This window comes from Rhagoletis pomonella, unplaced genomic scaffold (assembly GCF_013731165.1).
Source record: "Rhagoletis pomonella isolate Grant_MI unplaced genomic scaffold, Rhpom_1.0 Rhpom_scaffold_00002, whole genome shotgun sequence".
In the NCBI taxonomy this organism is placed as follows: Eukaryota; Metazoa; Arthropoda; class Insecta; order Diptera; family Tephritidae; genus Rhagoletis; species Rhagoletis pomonella.
Genome location: NW_023458556.1, coordinates 64,890,021 through 64,909,669, shown reverse-complemented (window position 1 = coordinate 64,909,669; position 19,649 = coordinate 64,890,021). Strand labels below are relative to the sequence as shown.

At 34.1% G+C, this 19,649-nt stretch overlaps 1 protein-coding gene across 1 annotated transcript in view; it reads left to right on the top strand.

The window, feature by feature from the left end:
- Window positions 1-2,509: 2,509 nt before the first annotated feature.
- LOC118754232 (myb/SANT-like DNA-binding domain-containing protein 1) overlaps window positions 2,510-19,649 on the top strand; it is a 25,918-nt gene continuing 8,778 nt past the window's right edge. Inside the window, exons 1-2 of the mRNA XM_036489099.1 lie at window positions 2,510-2,528; window positions 2,586-2,775. Of these exons, the coding sequence (XP_036344992.1) occupies window positions 2,510-2,528; window positions 2,586-2,775 (209 nt within the window). The remainder of the gene's footprint in view (window positions 2,529-2,585; window positions 2,776-19,649) is intronic.

Here is a 19,649-nt window from a genome sequence, read left to right as displayed (position 1 = left end):
AAAGTTCATACCCTTAAGTATACAAAAGTGTACACTTACTTACGTATGTTTTCTATATCGAAATCCACTATGCTACAGGATGTAAGCCATTATTTAATTAAAGGCAATTAAGATGCTGAGCTTACACAAAGAAAAGCCCGATGATGTAAATAAGGAAAAATGAGTTCAATTCTCCTGAGATGGCACTCAAAGAAGATAACAAAAATTAGATGAAATGAGATTAATTCTATAGAAGCATGACTGGATATATCTTTTTTCGATTGTCAAATGAGGAATATGGTATTAATTTAAGTTGAGTGAATATACTATGTAGAAATCTATTTCCGAATACCATTGCCTTCATACAATTGTTACAATAAAATGATGATTCATCGTAATTTTCATTCGGTTAATTGTAAATGTACTTACTTTCGCTTTTATTTTCATATGTCCATAAGAAGTTATACTTCTGAAAGGAAAGCTAATTTCTGTGTAACAATAACAAGGGTAGTCAATAACTTAACTTTTTTGGCATGTCTATTACGGCAACGCATTTTAAGGTCGTTTGATTGGCTTTTTCTTCCGTTTTTCGTACTTTCCATGAAGTATAAAACAATTTGTAGGTTTGGGTTCGCAAGCATAAATTAAGTGTTTTAGTTGGTAATGTACTCATTAATTTAAAAAGTAATTATAAATACCTAGAATAGGCATAACGACAACCGCTAAGGTTCACCTCTCCTTGCTAACTTTGTGGTTGATTTCATGTAAAAATTTTGTATGTATAAGAAGAGAACTAATTGAAAGTAGACGCTTTGGTGATTTTGTTATATGTGTTTTTTTTTGCATACCAACCGTTATAAATGGGTAAATATTGATCGCGCTTTCTTACAAAATTAAAATATAGTTGGGAAAATTCCTTAGCGCATTAAACACAACCACTTTCTCGCATTTTTTCTGACACTCGGCTATTTTATAGAATTATTAAAGGCGAATTTTAAAATAAGATAGTGTGACGTCATTCTTCTCGCTCGTATAACTTCAATTTCAAATTTTTCATTTTATTCGAAACTCGGAGGCTTGCCTGTCGAGGTGCGACCGCTATTAAAAAAGAAATTGTGTTGGGTTAAACTGGCCAGGCCCTGCGGAATGGCAGCGCGCACTGCTAACCTCTAGACCACAGTGGCCGCCGACTCATAGAAATTGCAATTATAGGAACTCTCCATTTATCAGACCATGGTAATACCAATATATACACCACATCTTTTAGAGTTAACCCCCCCATAACGCGCAAATTCTCTAGGCACACACGATTTGATTGATCTTAAATGATTTGAAATTTCGTTTTTCTTTTCATCAGTGATTTTAAGAGTCAACTTATTATTTATCAGTCTAAGAATAAATTTTCGGGTCATTCCCAAATCTATACATAGGATCGATTGCTATTTGGCTAATCATTTGAAGACCAATTTTTTCGAAAGGCGTCATGGCACTTTGGAATTTTTTATGATGACGAGTTAAGCAAATTTTTTTACGAAAATCGTTATCTGAAATAAGGGGACTGAATTTAAAGGGAATATTTGAGCAAACCGTTGATTTTTTTAGCCACCTGCGTACATTTTGTACAAACATGAGCGGATGTATGACCGACTCTACCGCAAGCAAAGGGTTTAGCTGGAGCGTCACATAGCATCGCTCTTACTTTAAGATCAATTACTTTATTTGGAATGGCATATCCACAGCTCAGGAGGTTACTCATCTCATTAATGAATTCTTCTAAAAACTCTTCAACGCATTTTGGTTTTTGTGTGCCAATGTAAACACCAACACAAAATACGATATCGTTTTCCGTAGTAATAATTTCCATCAAAATTGGCCAGAGTTGATTGCATGCACTTCTGAATAATGGCAATCCATCGCAATTGAAGTCAAGAACTATCTCGCCATGGCTATTTTGTCTAACTGCCTTTTAACACCATAATGAAAATAACAGCCCGGAGGCACATTTCTTAAAATCACTTTCTCCGTGTTGCCAATAAATGCTTTGATATTTTGGGGGACATCCAAATTTTCCTCTTTTAAAATGAATAAAATATCTTGTAAATACCAATAAAATATCTTAAAAACCAAGGGGTTGGCTTTCCAAAACGGAACCAATCGAGATTTCAGCGAAAGTATATGGAATTTCGCCATGAAACTTGGAAATTCGTTCACACGTCTCAGCACTTTTCACAAACAAACAGAAATAACAATGGCCGACAGTAAGAGCAAATGTGTGTTGCCATACTCCTCGACGCTATAAAATACACCTATAAACCGTATTAGCCACTATTAAGGGATTTTATTAAAACGCGCCCAACACTAAAAAGAGTTGTGCGTAAAATTGTCATATTTATACGGCAACCGTGTTCTAACGGTATTTGTTTTATTATCATCTTCTTTTTTCCCATGAAGAAGCTAGAATTGAGTTTTTTCGCGTCTTTTCAGTGTTTTTATATATTTTATACTAAGAAATATAATTAAATTTCTTGAGATGAGTGATACGGAGTATGGTAAGTTTTCTTTTCCTTGCATTTATTTCAATATATTCCATATTATTATTTTTACAGATTCTGATGAGCCGTCGACAAGCGCAGGGGCAGCAAGACCTAAGCTGCTTACCTCAGAAGAGTATCGGGCCATGTGGAATTTGCGCAAACTTGGGGACAGGCTTAGCACCGTTGCGGAATGTATTGCATTTTCTGAGGAGAACGGCCTGCTTTTGCGTAGCAAACTATGCTCGACGCATAGGACGCCAATGTCTGTCCTCAATAAAGGCAACTCTGAGCTGGGCAGTTTTTCTTGCCGGAGGGGGAAATGCCGCACCAAATCGGTTTCCTGGACCAAGTTCGAAAATGCCTATGTATCGCTGCCGCATATATTTTATATGACATATTGTTTTGCGCAACGCTTCAGCCACCATACGGTGCGGCTCGAAAACTATGTTGGAGGTCCCTTATCGAGTCGAACAATCACTGACTGGAACAGCTATTGTCGCGAGACAATAGTTTTGTAACAGCTAGACCAGCAGCAAAGTGCAGGCAAAATTGGCGGTCCGGGAAAAGTTGTCCAAATAGACGAAAGTAAATTTGGAAAAAGAAACTTTAATAAAGGTAATATTAATTTAAATAGTTGGATTATTTTTATTAAATACTTTCAATTTTCATTTTATTTGCTTTTATTTTTTTAGGGAGGAGAGTTGAGGGTCACTGGGTCCTTGGCATGATTGAAGACGGCAGCGAAGATCTTCGCTTGGCGGTGTGTCCGGAAAACGCGCGGTCTGCTGAGGTGCTCATACCTCTAATTCAAAAGCACGTAGTGGAGAGGTCTACCATACGTACCGACTTTTGGAGGGCGTACGATTGCCTGCCGGATTTCGGGTATGAGCACCAGAAGGTAAACCACAGCGATCCGGACAACCCGTTTGTGGCGCCAGATGGGACCCTCACCCAGAGAATAGAATCTCAGTGGAGAGTGGTAAAACGGGTTTTTTCCAGAGAATATTATAACAACCGATCACATTTTGCGGACTCAGTAGTGGAATTCTTATGGCGTAAAGCCATTCTAAAAAACAGCTTCTCGAAGCTATAAAAGATACCTACAAACCGTATTATTTCCGTTTTTATTGTTTCTTTTTTTGTAATATACTTCCATATATATCGAAAGTTACAATAAAAAATCGCGCGATTTTAAAAGAATTTAGGGAGATTGTGAGCTACCTGAAAGCTTTCGGACAAACTGGATATTGAAACCGTAATAAAAGATGTATGTTTTAAAAATTACTTACAATAATTTGTAATTTCGATGTTGGCCAGATCGCAATGTTTTCTTTCTTTATAAAAATTACACTGTAAAGAGAATTTTAAGTTTTTAAATGACACAAAAAAACGCCGAAACACGTTTGAGTTTTAGATTACGGTCATTTTCGCAAGACATTTTCATTTTAAGTTTGCATTGTGAATTTGGAACAAATTCAAATTCAAATTCACACGATCCAAATTGTGGTATGTGTGTGTGTGGAAATTTTGAATAACGGGATCCATATTCGAATCTACGGTAACCAGTGCTGCCGTTTTCTAATTTTCTACCGAAATGAAAAAACCAAAAGTGAAGTGTTTTGGGATGATTTCAAAGGAAAAGTGAAGTGATATCATAGTGACGACTTTGAAGCAAAATTATGGATGTGGGGGTTTTCGATTTTGTTTATTTATCAGCTGATTGTCTAATAGATAATTTTTTGATCACAGTGAGGCTCGGTTGTTTAATGTCTGGATAACAAAATTGGATATAGAAACTCCGGTTAAATACAACGACTGCTTTATCGATCACATGTTATATGCATGATGCCGAAATCGTCGATAACGATGTTTAACTGGGAGGTAGCGATAACCAGACATTGAACAAAGTAAAAGTAATCTTTCGCCTTTATTGAGTTATAATTATTGTATTCCTGTACAGACGTTATGCTATAAAACTGTATACCAAAATTTTACTAAGACTTTGTTAAATTTCTGTACAATTTTTAGTCCTTGACTTACATATCGCACGTTTAATAATATAACGAAATATTTCAAAATTTCAGTTTTGTGGGAAAACGCAATCAAAGTTTTATCTTTTCATACAGTTGGTGTGCAAAAAGACAGATGGAAGGACACATATCTTCGCCATGTTCAGGAAGTTTGGTTATCTATTAGACATATTCTACTTGGCATGCTTATTAATTACATAATATCTGTATATCATAAATATGTGGTTTTTGTTAGAGGGTGAATTTTTAATTACCCCGTTTACATAGGAAAATCTCAGATTACACTGCATCACAAATTTTGGTTTGGTTTTTGTTCTCCAGACGCCACACTGTAATCGATCTGAAAGTGGCGATCAATTCATACGTACATTTAATTAAAAATATTTTGATGTACTTGTATAACTAACACCAAATGAAGTAAAAAAAGACAAATCCGAAAATAGTTAAGTCGGAATTTTTTTTATGTAGATTTTTATGGCATTACCAAAACTGAGGAAAGTTAAAATTTAGTTGTTACTCCCATAAAAAAATTTTATTATTAAAGATTATTTGCTAAAATCCTAATCATCATTACTTACATGTTAAACATTAATTCTACATTATAATAATTATCCTCATCATTATCTTCATTACTATTTTCATCATCAAAGCCACCCACATCATCACTTTTTTAGGTAAATATGATAATGAATACGAATTGTACAAATTTTCTCTACAACAATTATCTACATGCTTTGTTAGCATAGAAATTAATTTAGAATATATAACCTTTAAAAAAATAACCCTGGATTACAAATTTTAGATTTGTTTTTGTTCTTCAGACGCCACTATCCACTTCCTACGTAGAATGGATTCGTGATTCAGAAAATCGAGTTAGTTTTTTTTCGTTTCGTGATATTTGCAATTTACCGTTATTCAGCTTATAAAAAAGAGTGGTTCACTTAATCGTAATACGAAATACGGTAGATGAAAGGTAAGGAAATTCTCCACAAACCGCTTGTACATCACTTTTCGATTAGCCTGATAGTTTCTGAGAAATCAATTAATAATTCCAATTTTTTTGTTTTTTTGATGAAAAAATTAAAAAAATTCCAACTTTAACAAGGGAAAAATAAAATAATTACGATTTTGTTGTATTTTGTTTTTTTTTTAATTTTAAATGAAAGTCTGTTTATTAGCAAAAAAACGAAGCTACCAATGAAGAAAATCGATTGATAAATAAGAAACCAGTGAGTGATCAAATGAAAATGCGCAAAGTTTTTTTTATGATATATGAGCAGAAAAGAGTGTTACTCATACGCCATGTACATACAATAACAATATGTGTTATTTTTGTCTTAACTTGATGTTATTACATTATAATCGAAATGGTTGTGCGTTTTGTATTCTCGTTTATTTAGTTTAGGATCTTATGAGCAGAGGTGGGTACAGCCCACGATTGAGAGAAATAGAGATTGCGCCAATCGCGGTACCGCTAATCCGCTCTTTGTGATTTTGAGAGAATCAGTTGTGTACGTGACGTCATCTTGGTGCAATTGTTGATTGTGAGAATACGAAACAATCAAATAACAATTTTTATATTTGTGCGTTAATATTTCTGCGTGGTTTTAAACAATTATTGAGACATTACAAAGCAAAATGAAGTGTGCCGTGGCAAAGTGTAGTAGTGAAAACAAAAGGAAAGCGTGCGATATAAGTTTTTTCGTTTCCTACGGACGCAAATCTGGCAAAAAAGTGGAAGCAGTTCTGCCGGTGAGGAGATGAATTACACACCAAATCGAGCTATGTGTGTATGAAGCACTTTACTTGTGAAGATATTGAAAATAATACACAGTTCGAAATGATTTTTTTTATTATAAACAAAGATGCTTGAGGCAAGTATTGGGTTTACATACTTATATTAAAACAGAGGAAATTGTAGGTAGAACAAGATTAAAGCTAATAGATGTGTACATATATATCGTCGTTTAAAGTACAAAACTACGTATCGTCATTCTGCAAAACCGCGTAACTGACATTGGCTGCCAAAAATTGAATTTGCTCACACAAGCTCTTGCCTCATTCTTTATCCATTCGTCCTGACATATACTATCCAGAAATGCGATTTCTTTATAAAAGAGAGAACCAATTTGAAATATGGGTGTTTTTACGCTCTAGAAAATAATTTTTACAACTTCACATACGCGGTTTTGCATTTTACTGATACGCGGTTTTGCATTTTGTTGATACGCGGTTTTGCACTTTAAACGACGATATGTCGCTTATGTTTGTACATTTAGACAATAGTCCGTCATAACAATTGTAATATGTTTTTCAGTATTTAATTTTAGTTTCATTTTTAACTAATATGTATTATTTATAAATGCAAATCTGTACACATATAATTGTAATTATACTTATACTCTAATAAAATAAACAAGACTATTTACATGCTTGCTTCTACATGGAACTATGTTGGCCTTCCTTTGGTGAGTTCTAATAGGTATATTTCCATGGTGAATGTAGACAGTTGCTGGTTTAGTTTGCTGGCAATGGCATACATACAAAACGTACGTACCTAATACAAAACAGTGCCCAAATTATTATAAATTTAAAAAGTCAGCTTGAATTATATTTTACTTACATATAATAATTGTTTCCAAAGAAGCCACACTCATGCATCCTCTCGGAAATGGTACAATGGAGTTTATGGTGATTGGCTACCGTCCACAAATATAAATATGCACTCTGCATGGCTTTTTACAATGGCGAGTCCAAAAATTCACTTTGCTGCACACCTTCCTTTTGGTCTAAATGAAATTGCAAACACTGTTAATACATCCATTTTTTCATGTGCTAAAAATCGTACTTACCTAAATGGCTACATGTCCAAAATTATTGCTACGTATTCCTAATTAATTAATCTTTGTATATTTATTGATTTTTGCAAAATTGGGCCATGTAATATTAAAATTAACACATTTTTCTGCATTGTTTACATATTTTTATATGCGTTTTGGCATTTCTCTCTCGCAATTGCACCAAGATGACGTCAAGCAAAAATTACGCTCAAAAATCCTCTCTCGTTGGCGCAATCTTGTATTCTATCATTCTTGGGTAGAGCCCACTGGGCACTACCACAAACAAGCGTGAGCTAAAAGTGAGAATGTGTTAGTGTGCCTAATTCCCCTGCAAAAAATTGTGCGACTAATCGCTAAAGAGAGTATTCCGGGATTACTCTCAATCGGGTACAATTGGGCATTAATTAGTCCCAATTAGTCTCATACGGGTACTAATGGAGGTCAATTAATCTCGACTCATCTCTTGTGGGTATAATTGGAGATCAATTAGTCCCCAACTCTACTCTACTATTAACGATTTAATGATATGTACGCTCTTAGTCAATGAAATTTCATGTGCGGCATTGGCACACAGAGAGGGTATTCGCCTAACAAAACTGAGCACCCCGGTTCGAATCTCAGCTGGCGCAAATTTTTATTTTTATTTTTTAAAAGTGACTAAGCGCTTTTTATACCCGTTCGGGTATAAAGGTGAACAATTAGTCTCTTCATAGGACATGCCCGAACAAAAGCGAACAGTTCATTCCATATAAAGAGATCAAAAGTGGTATTAGCCGCATGCTCCTTTGCGATTGCTCCCGGAGTCATCCCGGATTAGTCCCATTTTTTGCAGGGTCATTTTGAATGCTGTCGTGTTCTCAACGCTGCGCTCTCGCACGTACACGCGACGCTTACGCTCTTTTAGCACCCGCTTATGAGAAACCAACAGTAGTCACCCATCATTCCAACATCCCAGAATCCTTGATATCGGTTCTCAATTAATTTCATTTGCTGGTGAAACCTTTCGCCATGCTCGTCACTTGCGTTCCCGAGATTTGCGAGAAAAAAACTTAAATGGGAATACAGAAAATGAATTTTTAAATTTTTACGCCTAGTGAAAAAAGAAAAAGTAAAGTAGGTAAATATATAATAAAATGTTATATAATTCAATTAAATAAGCTTTTAATATTCACCCATTTACGCATAATTCTTGATTAAGTCATTCACTATCTCCTCGTAGTTTGGACTTTTGTGTTTACCGAGAAAACCAGAAACGACCACTTTGAAGGAATCCCACGCTGCTGTCTCAACTGGTGAAAATATTCCTTTGAATTCGTCATTATTTATCAACTTTTTTATTTGTTGCTTCTGAAATATTTGGGAAAATTTGCTTCAAATAGTTGAATGCTTCGCCTTCTTTGTCCAACGCCTTAACAAAATGTTTAATGAGGCCGAGCTTGATGTGCAATGGTGGAAGAATGATTTGTTCTTTCTATACAAGTGGGGTGTATTTGATATTATAGACACCAACTGTAAATTCAACTCTCACTGGCCAATCCTTTATGCAATAGTGGTCTTTACGAGCTCGGCTATCCCATTTGCAGAGAAAGCAGCAGTATTTTGTGTAGCCACTTTTAGACCGCATAACATCCCAACGACTTTAAGATCGGCACATATTTTCCAATCATGCTCTTCATATTTGATATACTTAGTAATTTTTCCATTGCCTCGTATGTTTCCTTCGTATTTACTACAAGCGCGATCGGGATCGAAGGCTTCTTCTTGCCAATATGCAATAATACGGCCTTCATAGTCAGTTTATTTCTGTCTATGAACAATCGCTACACCTCAGAATCATATGGTTGACCAAACTGTTTGAATAAACCCGGAATGTCTTTGCAATAGCATACATTGTCTTTCTTCGTATAATGTTTGGCAAATGGTTCGTGACGATTTCTATAATATGTCACCTTAACATCAGGTGACACGAATTTAAATTGTTGCATACGAGAAGCATGTAGCTCAGCTTTTTCCTTGGATAATTCCAAATCTCTTATCCAATCATTTAGTTGCGCTTGTGATAGAACGTTTGTCTCGTTTTCCATTGCAAATTCATTACAACTTGATTCTTTTTAAAAATAACTCACGGTTTTTGTAGACGGAAAATAATCATTATTTTTTTAATTTTAACCAAAAAAAATCAACAAGTTGTAATCGTCGTAAAACAATTTTATTTATACCCACGTATTTATTTTCGCACGTCCCACTGTAATTTACAATGATTTTTATTTTTCGAGTTTAACCAATAAAGATTGAAAATAATAATTAATATTTGAGTTCTAATTTTTCGCTCAAAAGTAATTATTATTACTTGATTTCTATTTTTTCGATCAAAAAAAATGATACTTTATGATTCTTATTATTTCGCTCAAAGATAATAATTATTATTGAGTTTTATTTTTTTCACTTAAGAAAATGATTATTCAAAAAATCAAAAGCTATACCAGCGCGATTTCCGCCGTATCCTTTTCAGAGGGAGCGACACCCTAATAAAGGAATAAGCCTCAAAATTTTCAGGTCAAAATTTCAGTAAGTTGTGTCTGTATAGCCTTTTAAATTTTATGAATAATTATTATTTTTAAGTGGAAAAATAAAACTCAATAATAATTATTATCTCTGAGCGAAAAAATGAAAATCATAAAATAATCATTATTTGTGATCGAAAAAATAAAAATCAAATAATAATTATTTCCGCTGAGCAAGAAAATAAAAATCAATAATAATTATTATTTTAGAGTTAAAAAAATAAAACTTATAAAATAATGATAAAATGCTGATTTAAATTATTTTACTCATAATGATTACCGTCCCTGTTGGAAAGTGCCGAGCGAGCCTTACAGATATTATATATTGTTATTATTACATACTGTTATTGTATGTGCATGAGTAACACTCTTTTCTGCTTATATATCATAAAAAAACTTTGCGCATTTTCGTTTGATCACTCACTGATTTCTTATTTATCAATCGATTTTCTTCATTGGTAGCTTCGTTTTTTTGCTAATAAACAGGCTTTCATTTAAAATAAAAAAAATACAACAAAATCGTAATTATTTTATTTTTCCCTTGTTAAAGTTTGAATTTTTTAATCTTTTCATCAAAAAAAAAAACAAAAAATTTTGAATTATTAATTGATTTCTCAGAAACTATCAGGCTAATCGAAAAGTGATGTATACGCGGTTTATGAATTTCATCACGTATCATTCGCCGTGTTTTGTGTTACGATTGTTCAATTAGCTGATTAACGGTAAATTGCAAATATCTCGAAAACGTATCCATAAAAAAAAATTAACACGATTTTCGGAATCAATGAGCAATTCTACATAGGAATTGTATAGTGACATCCAGAGAACATTTTTGCTGTAAACCAGTGTAAACATCATCTTCGCTTGCGTCATTGTCATCACTATCAACATCTTCATCATCGCTATAAGGCTGCATAATTAAGAAATTTTGTGCATCTTTCGAGGAATCCTGAAATTTTTGGTAGTTTTCTCATACTTGATACAACAGGGTCGGAACTAATCAAAAGTCTATTGAATATATCTTCATTCGTTTTTTTTCTGTTGCACTTTCAAGAAAAATGTTCTCTGTAGCTCTTAAAATCTTTTTTTCGCGCCGCTAGAGCGTCTTCTGTCAGTTGAACGAAAGGTAACAAAGCGTGGGATATTATCTCTGGCCGACGCAAAACCTGGATGACGGAAAACCTATAGAGGACTCAAGCCAACTTTTGCTTGCTTTAAAAAAACGTTCTTCGTGTCTACATAAAGGCCCGTCCACATAGAACTTTGGCGTTGCGTTGGCGTTGGCGTCGCTTCAACAGCTGACTATGAATACATGAATCCAAATGCAGCCGTCCACATAGCCAAAATTCGACAACGCTCACGCCAACACAAAGCAAAAAGATGGCCAACTCTCAACTTTTCGCGTGCGTCGCTCGTCAGCTGTTGCAAATAAATAAAATTATGTGAATATTCTTTCTTTTTAATCAAGTGCGGGCAAGAAATATCGTTTTTAATGCAATTATTGTTATGAAATATTAATTTATCTGTCGTTAGTATGTTAATTTAGTGGCCCAAGCATTCGCTGCCAAGCGTTCATTGTAGCAAGCATACTTTTAACGTGCGTTATGTCAAACTAACGCCAACGCCAAAGCCAACGCGAAAGTTCTATGTGGACCGCCCTTAACCTATTCCAACGAATTTTGAACTCAGAGATGAAATATCTCTCATTTTTTCATTAAATTCTTTTTAATTTTCATCAGATGGCCTGATGCGATCTTTCATTTGTCCCGTTAGAACGCTAAATTTATCACTGAGTTGATCGCAGCCAGAGTTTTTCATTATTTAATAAAGGCTTTGACGCGTAACCCAAATGATATTTGAGCTTGTTCCTATAAAGAAAATAATAATATAATTAGACCTTTAAAGTTATGGTTATGCTCCGTTTACCCGTCTACCCGTAACCATATTAGTTAAAAATGTCATTATTATCATTATTTCTATTCACTGCACATGACATGCATGCACAGAAATAGCAACACTATAAACAATAACAAAGATTATAATTAACACTAAAAATATGCAATATGTCCCATTCTTTACGGTTTCACATATACCCTATAAATCATTGGACAAGTAAACTACGTCATTCTAAGCTATTATTGTAAAATTTAATAAACCCAAAATGTTATTTTATAAGTCTGAGCAGATATGTACATAAATGTTTACATACTTTCTTTGATACATGCAAGTACTAAAAGTTTCACCTTTGAAACAAAACAGTATTTAGCCTAGTTTTGATAATATACGTACGTAGCTAATAGTTATGCCGAATGTAGGGTACAAAAAAAAGACAGTAATTGAGCTAACAAGGAACGTGGATAATAACAATATTACTTTCTTGTATATTTTGTACTTAGTAGTCACTTGTTATATTTGGTTTTGTTCTTCCTCGAGAATTTCATGTATATTTCACCAACGAGGTTATATTATATAAGTCGATACATATGCTGAAAAAGTGTGCAGACTTGCCGCAACTTTATTTTACAGAATGACATTATAACGTCCAAGGTATATATAAATGATTACACTTTTGCTTGATCGCACCTACTACGTATGTCTACGTATATAGCCAAAAACCCCTTATTTTTAGAGATTAGTCTTTAGTGTTTAGTCTCAAAATTTTTGCAGGGCATATACTTTCTTAATTACATATGAAAAAGCATCCGAGACGTGCAAAACGCCGTCCGTGCAGTGAAAAATGCTTAATTTTAATACGGGCGTATTTCAATTGAATATTTCCATTATACGTAGTGCATGTACATATGTATAAAGGAAATATTCAATATTGAAAACTTTTCACTTGATTTAAATACGAACATTTTTAAAGTGTAATTAAATGAAAAAAATTCATTTTTACAATACGTTTTTTTTCTCAGTGTATATATATGTGGCTGTAGATGAGTGTGCAAAGATGCTTGCCACAATTTGTTGATATTCAGAGAGGGCCAGGGTTCGAATTCCATTGCAGGCAACATGCAAGTTAAATATATATATTTTTATCTTGATTATTTACTCCACGGACGCTTTTCCGGAAAGAACGCGGTCATTTTAATATTCGCTTAATTGAATTGAATATTTACTAATATACATTCAGTACTTTTTTGACGTTTATAGTAAGATCAATTACCTTTTTGATTGATTTTAATATTTTTTCCCCCTCACTGTATAAGAGCAAGATCATGAGTATCGCTTTTGTTTCCAGATGGAAATGAAGGTTAAAACAAAAAGGCAAACATCAAAAGGTCATGCATATTGACCAAAAAATAAATAAAAAATATAAATAAATAAATACACCACAAAGAAATCTTGAATGCCCTTTTTTTGAGGGCACCGTTCGCTCGCTTTCAATGAAACATACACCGATTTAAAGGGTATAACTTCCTCTAATGTTAATTCCGTTACGTAGGGGGCGTGACATCTGACATACAGATGAAAAAGGGGAAACCCGATATATCTCTAAACCATTTACGCTTGAGATCTGTAACTTGGCACGGATGCATAAATTGTAAATAACCTACTTACGGCGAAAAATGGTAGGTATTGAAAAAGTGGGCGTCACACCTCCCGTACGGAAAGAAATTCTCATATCGTTTATCTCTGGAACCGCGTATGCTAACGTCCTAAAATTCGACACAGCTACCTTAGTTATCCCGACAAGTGGCAGTTTTGGAAAAGGGGGGCGTAGCACCTCCCATACAAGTTGAACTTCTCATATCGCGTATCCCTGGAACCGCTTATACTAAAATCTGAGATTTGGCACAGCAATTTATGCTACCAAAAGCGAACTTATGGCGAAAAGTGGTAGGTATTGGAAAAGGAGGCGTGGCTCCGCCCATGCATATTGAAATTCTCATATCACTTATCTCTGGAACCGCTTACGCTAACGTCCGTAAATTTGACACAGGAAGATATATTATAATACCGTATTTACGGAAAAAAGTGGTAGATTTTATAAAAGGGTCGTGGCACCTCCTATACAAACTGAACTTTTCACATCGTTTATCTGTGTAACCACTTATGACAAGGTAATGGAATTTGATACACCTAAATCTGTATTCATATAAAATGTACAGAATCATACAATCGCACTGAATGTTGGTATTTTGTGCAAAGATTTTTAGAAGGATCAGTATGTTAGTCTTCCGATAGTGGCGCAGGGATTGAGAACTATCCTAAAAAATCCTATTTATGGTAAGATTTGCATTATCTTTGGAATACTGATTTGCTTCATCTTTGGAATACATATTTGTAACCTAAAATTTGGTGTAACTTGGAAGCCTAATCGTGTGATGCAAAAATATTGGGCTTTGTGCTAATCTTGACAAAACCAGGTGTGAAACCGCAGTTATAAAAAGAAATATTATATTTTGTTGTACACCTTCGACGTACTTTCTTAACCTTTACCCATTCTGATGAAAAGAAAGCGGAGTTTATGAAGATGTTGGCAATTTAGTTTTTAACCTTCCAAGAGGCTCTCAGGCTAATATAATCGAAAGACGTATTTACAGTCTGAATTGGTATACATATGTACATATATTTAACATATTAGTCAGTGAGGAAACGTTAAGCATCTCATCTACACATACAAATACATACATTCATTTTTTTATAAATGAAAACCCAGGTTCCTTTCTCGGTCTAATTTCGAAAGCTTCTGAAGAAATTTGGTTTTAAATTTTCCCGTAAATTCGCTGTAACTTTGGTGGACCTCAAAATCATCATTCCCATAAAGGTGTCGATATTGGTGACAAGCAAAATTCAAAAGTGTATAAAAAAGATGTCTAATCTCGACAACTTGGCTATACTAGTCTTAATAGTTTCCCCTTATACTCCGGCTGCTGGTAGGCATTATACTTTGAGTTCGTCCTCAATATCTGTATAGAAAAGTTGCCATTCACAGATATTTAGTCCCTTGGAGTTTCTAGGTTAGACTTTATAGGCGAGACAAGTCCATATGATATCTATATATGTGACCTGGTCTACGAAAAGGGAGCTTACGTGCGAAAACTAGTTTTCTGTGAAAAAGCTGTTAAAAGTAAGCAACTCGTTTCGTCAGTTTCTCATTATCTTGTTAATTGTTCTCCGCGCCGGACGTCCAGTAAGTGTTGTTGTTGGTCCAGTAAGTGTTGTTGTTGGTCGGAATATTATAAATATAAATAATATATAAATAAATTATATTTTGTCGTATTTTTACTCTTCTTTCTCTACATTTTTAGTACACTTCTAAGCAAGTTAGGATTTTCTGCTTTTCACCACGTGAAAAAGCATCTCATCTTCCATCCGAATCAACCAAAAAGTGAAAATTGATTTTTTGACACCTAAGCCCCCTTTCCGTAGACCAGGTCACATATATATATTAAATCAGGACCTGAAAAAGTCTATTTTCTTTCTTTTTGCTTTTTCCTAAAACGCATTTCGGTTAACTATGGTTCTCGTAAAAAGCCAAAAATAACTATTTTTATATAAGTATATATATAGTACTCATTTGGTTATACTTGCATTCGGACTCCAAAATCGTATGTAGATACAGCTAACCAAACTAATTTAAGTCGTAATTATAGTCGTCGTTTTTCTTCTCGGTGCAGCCCTCGCAAATGAAAAAGCATGCATTCTATGGAGAATTAAATATTAGCTGCTGCGTTAATTGCGAATTCTCTTTTAGTCGCATAATTTAAAACCTAACCGAGCAGTTTTACAACTCTTTATATACACACGTACATAGTTTACTTAACAAATGAAAAACTTTTAGCACAAAACATACGAATTCACTTTATACAAAGTTTTTCTTTGGAGAAAAAATAATAATGTACTAGTATTTTGCGTTTACGCATGCTACATTATAGCGTATGGCACAATGGCATACATACGTATATACATACATATATATGTACATACATATGTGATAATGATGGTCGCGAGTTAACCAGTATGTATGTCCCCTTTCAGGCTCGTCAAGTCTTGCTTTCAAGTCTGCTCGTTCGTAGGCGAAGGAGGTGAGAAGAGAGGGGAAGAGTAGAGATACCTCCGTACCAAGAATGATAGAATGATTGTATTCTCTCAATCTTGCCTCCGTACCGTCAATTCGTTTCAAGTTTTCTTGTCTCTTCTGTTCTTTTCGTTGCTTCCCATTTAAAGAACCAAGGACTTGAATTCAATTAAAGTTGACGCGTGTGGAAGCAAATAGAAAACACAAAAGAGAATGCGAAAAAAATTGCTTTCAAGACTTGACGTGTCTGAAAGGGGACTATATGCAAATTAGTTGCGACTCCGTATAAATACGTGAATATACACATATTAGGGGTATTCTCTGAGTCTTGCAAAGCCCTTGCACGGTGCACAGATTGCACGGATTGCACGGTAAAGACCGGTTTTCGTATGGGACAGCTTTGCAAACCGTGCAATCCGTGCACCTTGCAAGGGCTTTGCAAGACTCAGAGAATACCCCTATTATATACAGGGTGTGCAAGAAGTTATGGATAATCTTACAACTGCTGCACAGTGGTCGAAGAAGCCGTGTTTTACGCGAGAAAGGCATATTTTAAAACTGTGATAAATTAACCGGAATAAAGCTATTCTTATTCAGTAATGTCCAACGAACTCAAAGCTGACTAGTGTTTTCAATAATATCTGCTAAGAGCGCTGTTAAATACGTTTAATTCAACGAATTCGATCGTGGCACCTTTTAACAGTTATGTGTTGATTTGTTTATGGAAACTTTCAGTTGTAAAAGTAATTGCTGGTTTGATGTTATTTCTTAAACACGGAAAATTATGATTTCATATGAAATATAACATAATACCAATTTTTGCTAAATTATCAATACCTTAATGACAATTTTTTATTTTTCAAGAAATATATTTTTTTAAAGGTATAAATAACCAGTAGGACCCTCATTCCTTTACCGAAATATAATGAAAAGGGTCTTTAAGGATATAGGAAAAGACCGCGCACCAAAAAAAGTGGCGGTCATTTTTATTTCACTAGGCCAACTTCAGCAGTTGTATGTATTAAAACATTAAGAACTAATGTAATTTATACTACATGTTTTGCATCATTTTAATTTATAATATGGTTTTGAAAATTCAAAATGTAAAATCCAATATGGCTTCCGAGATATAAATAAGTTATTGAATGTGTAGATTTCAGTTAAATTATCAATTTAAATTCAATATAATTTTTCAAACAGGTGACAACCTTCCTAAAAAACATTTTCGGCAGTAAACTTTCCTAACCCTCCATAGTTTGGTACCCATATTGCAATAGTCAATTTATCTTATCAATTAAATTAAATTAAAATTTTCAAACAGGTGGCAACCCTCAAAAAATATTTTTGGCTGTAAGTCTTCTTCAACCTTTTTCTTCTGATGACCATATTGCAATATTAACTTTTTATGATCAATTTACTTGAACTGCAATTTTCAAACAGAAAGCAACTCTAATTTTTTTTCTATATTTAAGTCAGCCCTCAAGACACCTGTTAAAACTTCATTCCATTCCATGCATTAGTTTTCCAGTGATATGCGTACAAACAGACAGACCGACAGGCAATTGTTGCATTAATTTTTTTATATATGTAACTAGTTTTGAGTTTTATCCCTGCAACTGATTATATGAATTATACATGATTATACATATGATTATATGATATGAGTTGATATTTTATAATCCAAGTACCTACATAAATGAATTACAGCGAGAATAAATTCAATTATCCAATATTTTTGTTTTTTATTAAATCAAATTTCTTGCTGGGGTTAAATAAACTTAAAAAATCAATTTATTGTTTTAGAGGCTGGAAAATGTCCAAAAACGCGTTTTTCGGCACCTTTAAACCTAAGTTGCTCGAAAACTAGAGCCAATCCAATATCTTAACGCTCAGATTCAAACTTTACGGGAGAAATCCTTTAAGATTCGACTGTAATATTTTAGGTAACTTAACAATGTTTAAACTTTGTTGGCCTGTGTAATAGACTGGCGCTAACACTGGCCACAATATTTAGCTCAACAGAATGTTGTTGGGCAGTGTTATTATTATTAAATGGCTGACTGAATTGTTGAACCCAAAGAAACTCGTTGAATTTTTGGTAGGAATTCTCCAAATCCATCTGGTAAGCCTCCTGTGCTCGCTACCCTAACGTCCTTCTATGTAACCTATCAAATGCGTCATAATTGTTCCTTTCACAGTCGCAAATATTCTGCAAGATTTCTTCTGCAGGTCCTTTCGAAATGAAGCTTAAAGACCTAGAAAGAAAAATTTTCGTCAAAGGATGGAGTCTTTACCCTGGGGGTGTTCGCAGAAGGAGGTGGACGATTCAACTGCAAATCTCTGAGACGACTTTCCAGCTGACCAAATTTTTCCTTGACTTGATTTTATCCTTTATTGCTTTGAGATCCGCGTTGTCTCTGATGATTCTCTTGAAACTTTTCATCCATCCGCGATGCCACCTTCTCATAAATCTGCAATGAAGGAAGTCCTATTTGTCTACGTCGATGTCGTCTGGATAATTCCCGCCCCGAACTTTGTCATTTCTAAAACTTTCTCCTTGGGATTTATTTAGCTTCTAACATCAATTGCTAAAATTTTTCTTAAAGTTCCTTAATCCTTCAGGTTCGTCGTACTGAATTGTTAAATAAACGCTCCAATCACTCCACAAATTACTTTATTGTACTATGAATAATTTAAAACACTTAAAGGCCTGTATGCAGTTCATAAGAAAACCTAAATTCCATACAAAATGACGAACAAGAAATGGCTAAGAAATTTTCTTAAGTCAAATTTCCTTCAGGCAGTACGGAGTTCTTAAGAAATTTGCTACGCTTTTTACTACGGTTTTCTAAAGTTTTTTGTGAAAAAAGAGCACAAGGCAACCCAGGTTTGCAACAGAAATATATGCCCGTTCCATTATTTCTTGAGGAAAGAGTGAGGCAACAGGCTGTGAAGTATCAAAAATGTCAAAATTCCTTGGACACACACACGAAATAATGGCAAATTTTTCTTGACCGATTTCTATAGAGCTGCACACCACACTCTAAAAAGTGCATGTAAAACTACTACTGAAAAGTGTTTATTTTTCGACCAGAATCTGTTTAAGTATCCGCACAAGATGAACATGAGTTGTTTAAAATATACACCTGAAATGTTTAAAATTACAAACATTTTGAAAGTAAAAATATATTGCTTTACAAATAATAAATACTAATTGCCAGGGGTGCACGCAGGAATATATTTTTGGGGGAAGGGTTTATACTTCTAAATATATATCATCAGAAAATACTGAAAATTCTCTCTTTAAAACACATTTATGCAAGTTTTATGTACAGTATGAAATAAATAAATAAACTTTTTATAGTTTCATAAATTGCATTTTATTTACATAAAATTTACAAAGAACTCAAGACATTTTCAACCGGCTTCAAAAAAGAGAGGTTATCAATTCTTCGCAGTATTTTTACTTCTTTTATTTATTCCACAGCATAACTTTGCACCGCGTGAACTGATTCCAATAATTATTTTTTTACCGGAAAGATGGTACCTTAACCCTTCGATTTGTGAGAAGGTCCCTAGGGACCTTTTCGTATTTCATGTGCCTATATCTTTTTGTTCAATGCATTTTTGAAAAGAATTTATACATGTATTCCAAGAATAAATTAAGCTGAATCGTT